Source organism: Dermochelys coriacea, chromosome 1 (genome assembly GCF_009764565.3).
Source record: "Dermochelys coriacea isolate rDerCor1 chromosome 1, rDerCor1.pri.v4, whole genome shotgun sequence".
In the NCBI taxonomy this organism is placed as follows: domain Eukaryota; kingdom Metazoa; phylum Chordata; order Testudines; family Dermochelyidae; genus Dermochelys; species Dermochelys coriacea.
In genome coordinates, this window is record NC_050068.2 from 254,776,540 (window position 1) to 254,785,572 (window position 9,033).

General features: G+C 41.5%; 1 protein-coding gene across 2 annotated transcripts in view; it reads left to right on the top strand.

Moving 5' to 3' along the window:
* The window catches only part of CRY1 (cryptochrome circadian regulator 1), a 74,339-nt gene that overhangs the window by 52,681 nt on the left and 12,625 nt on the right, over positions 1-9,033 (top strand). For both annotated transcript variants that reach the window (XM_038368891.2, XM_038368815.2), the window contains exons 8-12: positions 5,998-6,149; positions 6,259-6,461; positions 7,281-7,382; positions 7,867-7,962; positions 8,887-8,958. In XM_038368891.2, the coding sequence (XP_038224819.1) occupies positions 5,998-6,149; positions 6,259-6,461; positions 7,281-7,382; positions 7,867-7,962; positions 8,887-8,958 (625 nt within the window). The remainder of the gene's footprint in view (positions 1-5,997; positions 6,150-6,258; positions 6,462-7,280; positions 7,383-7,866; positions 7,963-8,886; positions 8,959-9,033) is intronic.

Below are 9,033 nucleotides of genomic sequence, written 5' to 3' on the forward strand. Positions count from 1 at the left end.
GGAGTCTGGTTTTGAAGTTTTTTTGTTGAAGAATTGCCACTTTTAGGTCTGTAATCGAGTGACCAAAGAGATTGAAGTGTTCTCCAACTGGTTTTTGAATGTTATAATTCTTGATGTCTGATTTGTGTCCATTTATTCTTTTACGTAGAGATTGTCCAGTTTGGCCAATGTACATGGCAGAGGGGCATTGCTGGCACATGATGGCATATATCACATTGGTAGATGCGCTGGTGAACGAGCCTCTGGTAGTGTGGCTGATGTGATTAGACCCTATAATGGTGTCCCCTGAACTGATATGTGGACACAGTTGGCAACGGGCTTTGTTGCAAGGATAGGTTCCTGGGTTAGTGGTTCTGTTGTGTGGTATGTGGTTGTTGGTGAGTATTTGGGGGCTGTCTGTAAGCAAGGACTGGCCTGTCTCCCAAGATCTGTGAGAGTGATGGGTCGTCCTTCAGGATAGGTTGTAGATCCTTGATGATGCATTGGAGAGATTTTAGTTGTGGGCTGAAGGTGATGATTAGTGGCGTTCTGTTATTTTCTTTGTTGGGCCTGTCCTGTAGTAGGTACTCTTCTGGCTCTGTCAATCTGTTTCTTCACTTCAGCAGGTGGGTATTATAGTTGTAAGAATGCTTGATAGAGATCTTGTAGGTGTTTGTCTCCGTCTGAGGGGTTGGAGCAAATGCAGTTGTATCGTAGAGCTTGGCTGTAGACAGTGGATCGTGTGGTGTGATCTGGGTGAAAGCTGGAGACATGTAGGTAGGAATAGCGGTTAGTAGGTTTCCGGTATAGGATGGTGTTTATGTGACCATCGCTTATTAGCACCATAGTGTCCAGGAAGTGGATCTCTTGTGTGGACTGGTCCAGGCTGAGGTTGATGGGGGTGGGATGGAAATTGTTGGAATCATGGTGGAATTCCTCAAGGGCTTCTTTTCCTTGGGTTCAGATGATGAAGATGTCATTAATGTAGCGCAAGTAGAGTAGGGGCGTTAGGGAACGAGAGTTGAGGAAGTGTTGTTCTAAGTCAGCCATAAAAATGTTGGCATACTGTGGAGCCATGCAGGTACCCGTCGCAGTGCCGCTGATTTGAAGGTATACATTGTCCCCAAATGTGAAATAGTTATGGGTGAGGACAAAGTCGCAAAGTTCAGGTGTGCTGTGATATTATCGGGGATACTGTTCCTGACCGCTTGTAGTCCATCTTTATGTAGAATGTTGGTGTAGAGGGCTTCTACATCCATAGTGGCAAGGATGGTGTTTTCAGGAAGATCATTGATGGATTGTAAAAAGAAAAGGAGTACTTGTGGCACCTTAGAGACTAATAAATTTGTTAGTCTCTAAGGTGCCACAAGTACTCCTTTTCTTTTCTTTTTGCGAATACAGACTAACACGGCTGCTACTCTGAAACCTGTCATTATGATGGATTGTAGTTTCCTCAGGAAATGAGTGGTGTCTCGAAGATAGCTGGGAGTGCTGGTAGCATAGGGCCTGAGGAGGGAGTCTACATAGCCAGACAATCGTGCTATCAGGGTGCCAATGCCTGAGATGATGGGGCGTCCAGGATTTCCAGGTTTATGGATCTTGGGTAGCAGATATAATACCCCAGGTTGGGGTTCCAGGGGTGTGGTCTGTGCGGATTTGTTCTTGTGCTTTTTCAGGGAGTTTCTTGAGCAAATGGTGTAGTTTCTTTTGGTAACCCTCAGTGGGATCAGAGGGTAATGGCTTGTAGAAAGTGGTGTTAGAGAGCTACCTAGCAGCCTCTTGTTCATATTCCGACCTATTCATGATGACGACAGCTCGTCCTTTGTCAGCCCTTTTGATTACGATGTCAGAATTGTTTCTGAGGCTGTGGATGGCATTGTGTTCTGCACAACTGAGGTTATGGGGCAAGTGATGTTGTTTTTCCACAATTTCAGCCCATGCACGTTGGCGGAAGCACTCTGTGTAGAAGTCCAGTCTGTTTCGACCTTCAGGAGGAGTCCACCCAGAATCCTTCTTTTTGTAGTATTGGTAGGAAGGTCTCTGTGGGTTAATATGTTGGTCAGAGGTGTGTTGGAAATATTCCTTGAATCAGAGATGTCGAAAATAGGATTCTAGGTCACGACAGAACTGTATCATGTTCGTGGGGGTGGAGGGGCAGAAGGAGAGGCCCTGAGATAGGATAGATTCTACTGCTGGGCTAAGAGTATAGTTGGATAGATTAACAATATTGCTGGGTGGGTTAAGGGATCCACTGTTGTGGCCCCTTGTGGCATGTAGTAGTTTAGATAGTTTAGTGTCCTTTTTCTTTTGTAGAGAAGCAAAGCGTGTGTTTTTGTAAAGTCCAGCCACAAGGAAGTTTGTGAGACTGCTGAATTGGAATTAATTTGCAAACTGGATACAATTAACTTAGGCTTGAATAGAGACTGGGAGTGGATGGGTCATTACACAAAGTAAAACTATTTCCCCATGTTTATTCCCCCTCCTGCACCCTTCCTCAGATGTTCTTGTCAACTGCTGGAAATGACCCACCTTGATTATCACTACAAAAGGTTTTCTCCCCTCCCTCCTCCCCCACTGGTAATAGCTCATCTTAAGTGATCACTCTCCTTACAGTGTGTACGGTAACACTCATTGTTTCATGTTCTCTGTGTATATAAATCTCTCCACTGTATTTTCCATTGAATGCATCCGATGAAATGAGCTGCAGCTCACAAAAGCTTATGCTCAAATACATTTGTTAGTCTCTAAGGTGCCACAAGTACTCCTTTTTCTTTTTGCGAATACAGACTAACACAGTTGCTACTCTGAAACCAAAATTACTCACTGTTCCAAGGAATATTTGTCTTTTGCTAAGGTGGTGGCTGGAACTTCAGAATGCCCTCAAAGGCATTTTTGTTCAGCCTTCCTTCTCCTTTAGTAATAACCACCACAGATGCTTCAAAGACAGGGCGGAAGTGCATCTTTGTAGTCTGTTTATTTGAGGCCCTTTGAATGACAGAGAATCCCTGTTACACATCAGTGTATTGGAACTGAGGGCAATCCAGTTAGATTTCAGAGCATCTCTATCGCAGCTGCAAAATGCAGTAGTTCAGGTGGTCGTGGACCATGTGTCAGCAACATATGTGAACAAACAAGGAGGAACTTTATCATCTTAACTTTGCAAAGAGGCAGTAAAACTTTGGGATTGGTGTATCCAGCACAATATATACTCAATTGCCCTGTGAGAAGCAAGTGAACACAATATGATTGAAGATCAGTTTAGCAGAGATTCTTTGCAGACAAATGGTCTCTTAAAAAATAATATGGTAATTCATGATATTTTCAGCCTTTGGAGATTTCCAGACAGACATATTTGCAACCAGATTCAATAGGAAATGTCCCTATTTCCGCTCAAAATTGGGTTTTGACAGCCTGTCATTGACATATGTATTCCTCCTAGATTGGGAAGGAGGGTTCAGGGTATGCATTTCCCCTCATTCTCCAGTGATAAAAAGGGTAAGGCAAGATTCAGCTAGCATGATTCTCATTGCTCCAGAGTGGCGAAGAAATAGTGGTATACCAAATGACTTCATTTATCCAAAGGTAATGACAAAATGCTCCCATTATCAATGGGCCTACTACCCCAGCAGGAGGGGAAGGTTGTCCACCCAAATCTTTAGTCATTACATTTGAGAGCTTGGGCGATAGACCTTTGGCAGAGTTAGAAAGATTGTGCTCAGTTCCGGTGCAAAGAATTTTAATTAAATTCAGAAAGCTATCAACTAGAAAAAAGTTATGGGTTCAAGTGGAGAAGATTAGATTTTGTGGGCAACTGGGAAAAGTGTTTGACCTGGTGTTAGCTCCAATACAACTTATTGTAGAATATCTATTATGCTTAAAAAGAGTGGGGTTGTCTCTGCCCTCCATTAAGGTTCATCTAGCTTTATACCATACTCACATTAATGGAAAAATATATATAACTAAATTCAAATTCCATGGCATGACAGGGTCCTGCACTGAGGGATACAAGTTCAGTAGCCCTTTCAAAAAGTTTGACCAGCAGTTTTCAAAGTTTTTGAAAGGGCTACTGAACTTGTATCCCCCAGTGCAGGACCCTGTCATGCCATGGAATTTGAATTTAGTTTGGACTCCTCTCTTGTCTAACTTGAGCTTATAGTTAGCTGCTCTTTGTTTCACTTATCTGTGAAGACAGTGTTTATGACAGCAATTACTTCTGCAAGAAGAACTTGTGAACATGCACTGGTATGGACCTCCTCCCCCTTATGCACTTTTTATAAGGACATAGTGGTTCTTAGACCAGACCCTAAATTTCTTCCTAAAGTTGTTTCTGAGTTTCATGTAAATCAGACCATTAATCTATTCTTTCCCAAAGCCTCATTCATCTAAAGGGGAGAATATAGATTACATTCTTTAGATACCAAGAGAGTACTCTCATATTACTTAGATAGAACAGAGTTAAGACTACTTCCAAGTTATTTATTTCATATGCTGGTAACTCTAAAGGTAAAGTCATTTCTCTCAGTCCCCCTATCTAGATAGGTTAGTGCATTTAAGACTGTTACAGAAGAACTTCTTTCCCTACTCCTAGTCTGTCCAGAGTTCATTCTACTAGAACAGTAGCTACATCTGTGGCTTTTTATAAACACATTGCCCTTATTGAGATATGCAAAGCTGCTACGTGTAGATTGTTTCACATTTGCATTGTGAGCATTATGTATTGGATATGGCATCCTGGTTGCACACCCAGTTTGGTAGAGTGGTACTCCAATCCTTATTTAGTTAGAACTCTTCATCCCTCTGTTCAATTCGCTGTACTGCTTACAAGACTATCCCGAGAGTGGGGAATATGCTGAAGACGCTCGAAGAAGAAATGAAGGTTACTTGTAACTGGAGTTCCTCAAGATGGACTCTGCATATTCATGCCCCCCGACCACCTTCCCCACTCCTGCAGAGTCCAGATTAAAATATCTTGGGTTTTCTGCTCTAGCAGTGGAAGGAACTGAGGGGGCAATGTTCCTATGCCCCCTTTAAACTCTCACCCTCAGAATGTGCTCATGTGCTAGACAGGCAGGGCAGGGGAGCATACATGCCTAATGGGCACTGCTAATAGAAGGTTCTACCATACTGCACTGGTCGGCATGAGTCCCAAGAATGTAACTACGCAGTGTCGATCTCTAAGAACTCAAGTTACAAGTAAGTAATTTAACCTTCGTATGTCAAAGCTGTTAAGTTTTAGAATTTTTTAGAATAAGTAATTATTAAATGTTAACTGTCCATTTCACCTTGAATGGTCTCTTGCAACATGTATAACAGTCTGTTCCACCTTGTATTTAGCTGTGACACTGAGTACCTTTCCCAGACCTGAAGAAGAGCTCTGTGTAAGCTCAAAAGCTTCTCTCTTTCACTAAGAGAAGTGATCCAATAAAAGATATTACCTCACCCACCTTGTCTCTCTAATTATTAGTTAACTGTTAAGTTAATTGAAACAACTTTTATAGCTTGGAAGATTCATTTGCTAATGCTTTCTAGTGGGAAGGTTATGTAGCTTTCTAGTAGAGAAGATACGGAGCTAACTGGGTAAGAAAATTCCACCCCTGACCAGAGACAGTGTGGCCTAGTGGATAGAGCACAGCACAGGGATTCAAGAGACCTAGGTTCTATTCCTAGCTCTGCCACTGGCCCACTTAGGTGACTTTGAGCAAGTTATTTCACTGCTCTGTGTCTGTTTCCCATCTGTAAAATGACTTTGTACAAAATATGTCAAACTTCTGTGCTGTAGAAGCCAGATGTACCTCATTTCCACTATCCCACTTGAATGGACTATAAAGAAGTACTTGTGTAAATATTTATTGAATACTCTTTGGACGTTACAAAGTTGAGGCAAATGTCAGTACAGGAAACTGCAATTAAATGTTGAAATGCTATGTTTTCTGACATCTTGATAGCTGAGCAATGCTTAGGAGTGTTTGTGGAAAAATTGAACACATTTAGAATAACTTGATACTGTTATTTCTTAAGGTGTTTGAAGAATTGCTGCTTGATGCAGATTGGAGTGTAAATGCTGGAAGCTGGATGTGGCTTTCCTGTAGTTCGTTTTTTCAGCAGTTTTTTCACTGCTACTGTCCTGTGGGTTTTGGCAGAAGAACTGATCCTAATGGGGACTACATCAGGTAATCTCATGTACAATCCATCCCATAAATATTATAAAGCCATCATTGAAGTTGCCTGAGTTTTAAACAGCTATGTGTTTTAAACTGTACTTTTTTTTTTTCTTTAAAGACGTTATTTGCCTATACTTAGAGGTTTCCCCGCAAAATACATATACGATCCTTGGAATGCCCCAGAGAGCATCCAGAAGGCTGCAAAATGTATAATAGGAGTTCATTATCCTAAGCCAATGGTAAATCATGCAGAGGCAAGCCGCCTGAATATTGAGAGGATGAAACAAATCTACCAGCAGCTTTCACGATACAGAGGCTTGGGTATGATTGTAGTCTACTTCATGTATTTAATTGAGGTTTTGTCTCCCCTTCAAGTTGTGACAACCCATTCTGTAGTCATGGGGGCCAGATATGAGCCCAGTGTCAGGGGTAGCCTAGTTAACCAACAAAAGTGGATTATAAGAGCAGTGTACCCTTCTCACTCACCTCTTCCCAGCCCTTTGCAATTCATCTGGTCTGCACCTGCCTACGGAGTTCATCCTGAAGTTTCTTTAAGATCATGTCGTCTCCAGGGCATCAAAATAGACTTGTATAGATTAATTTTACTACCAGATAGAATTACTGCAAGAAAAAGTTACAGTGGAAAAGGTCTTGCAACCTTAACTATACAATCTGATATTCACAAACATGGTAGTTTATCTTGAGAAATTAATTTTAACCCTTTGTTTACATTCTTCCATCTATTTTTAAAAAAAGTCCACTTCTCCCACTGTTGTGCAACATGTGCATTTGTTGACACCCTCCTGTCCAAATAATGGCTCTATTCCAGGGATGTGGGGTATATGCATAGATATGAAGTAACTTTTGATGTCTTTTACACTAAAATGCACTATATTTAACATATGCAATTAACGTTTCTTGCAAAAATACTGACTTTTTGATAAGTAAAATAATTATAACCTAAAATTACTTGGAAAGATATTCCAATTTACAATAGAGGGGGAAAAAATAATTCTCCCCACTGATGAAGTTAAACTACTAAAGAAAATACTGTTGGGAGCCAAGGGAAGATGTATAATAAATCAAAACACATTTGCTTGCCTCAATATTGTTGGCAATGAATTTTGTTTCCTTGATTAGGTCTTCTTGCAACAGTGCCTTCTAACCCAAATGGAAATGGAAATGGTGGCCTAATGGGATATTCACCAGGAGAAAACATCTCTGGTTGTAGTAGTGCAGGTGGTAAGTAGAATCTCCTATTCTGACAAAAGTATTGGACCTGAGAAGTAGCACAAACTCCTTAAGTGAGCCCCCTAGCATTCTACAGTAACTCCTCACTTAACGTTGTAGTTACGTTCCTGAAAATTTCTACTTTAAGCGAAACGATGTTAAGCGAATCCAATTTCTCCGTAAGAATTAATGTAAATAGCAGGGGTTAGGTTCCAGGGAAACTTTTTTCACCAGACAAGAGACTATATTTTATTTATATCGAGAGAGAGAGAGAGAGAGAGAGACAGAGGCGCGCGCGCACACACACACACATTTAAAAAATCTTCAAAAATTTCACTTTACAGAACCCTTTATAGCTTTAGAATGCAATATTCAGTAATTCCCATTTTGTACAAGACAGTACATATTTCAAACATTACACTTAATTATTTATTAAATGTTCAATCTGTGCTGTATTCTATGCTGAAAATATTTTTTTTAAATGTCCTTTTTTCAGGAGCTCAAATGGGAAGCAATGATGGTCATACAGTAGGCGTTCAGACATGTGCCCTAGAAGACTCACATGCAGGATCAAGTGGAATTCAGCAGCATGGTATTATTCAGCAAATAAAATGTGTTCAGAGAAGTTCTCACGATTCTTGAAATGGTTAAAAACCTCAGTTTCCCTTGGTCACTTCTCCTTTGGCCCTATGCACCCTCCTGACTCTTTGCAGCAGGGCCGCAGCCTGGCAGGTAATGGGCTGGAGCCCCTATCTGCTCCCCCAAGCCTGCCCAGCACTGCTCTGTCCAAGGTGCCTGGCTCCTGACAAAAGGAGCAGTCCTTCTTCTCCCTTGCTGGCCAGGGAGTGACTGCCTTCTCCCTAGCTGGGCAGCCTTTATATAGGACCTAGCTGGGTCGTGATTGGCTGCCCTCTCTCCAGGTCTTCACTGATTGGCTGCTGGTCTGCGCAGCCTCTCTGGCCTGGTTGAGCCCTTTTTCTCAGGGGGTGCGGCTCCGCCCCACTACACGTTCCCATTGCAATCTCAGCAGAGGTTGAGGGTTGATAGAACAGATGTGGAGACAGGACTTCACTCTCACATCTTACAGGCCTCTAGAACATGACTGAAGCAAATGTTCTTGCTTCTGCAGTACATGCTCTGTTGATAGAGAATTCCAACATTGAGGGCTTTCGGGCAATTTACATGAAACAGAAAATTCTGGTTCATCCCAGTTTAGTTGTGCTGTTGACTCCTGTTATCTTAAGAGAATAGTAAAAAGGATGAGGTGATTGGGCAGTGTCAAAACTGAAGTTTGTAGCAGTTAGAAAAGGGGGGTGTGTGTGTGTGTGTGGAGAGCACTTTTTAGTATGAGAATTTTTCTGCAAACCAATGATTTAGGCCAGACTTTTCTGTGTTTGGGAGTTCAGGGTTTGGCTCCCCTTGTTCATACAAAAGCTTAATGGATACAAGCGTATAACTGATAAATAAAAGGAAAACACAGGAATGATTTAAGTAAATGTATACTGTATTTCAACAGGTTATTCTCAAGGCAGCAGTATTTTACATTATGCCCATGGAGACCATCAGCAATCACATTTACTGCAACAAGGTGACTTATGTTTTAAAAGATGTCATTTTGATACATAAAAAGCAAATAGTTTCTCAAGTTAGTTGTTGATCTCAT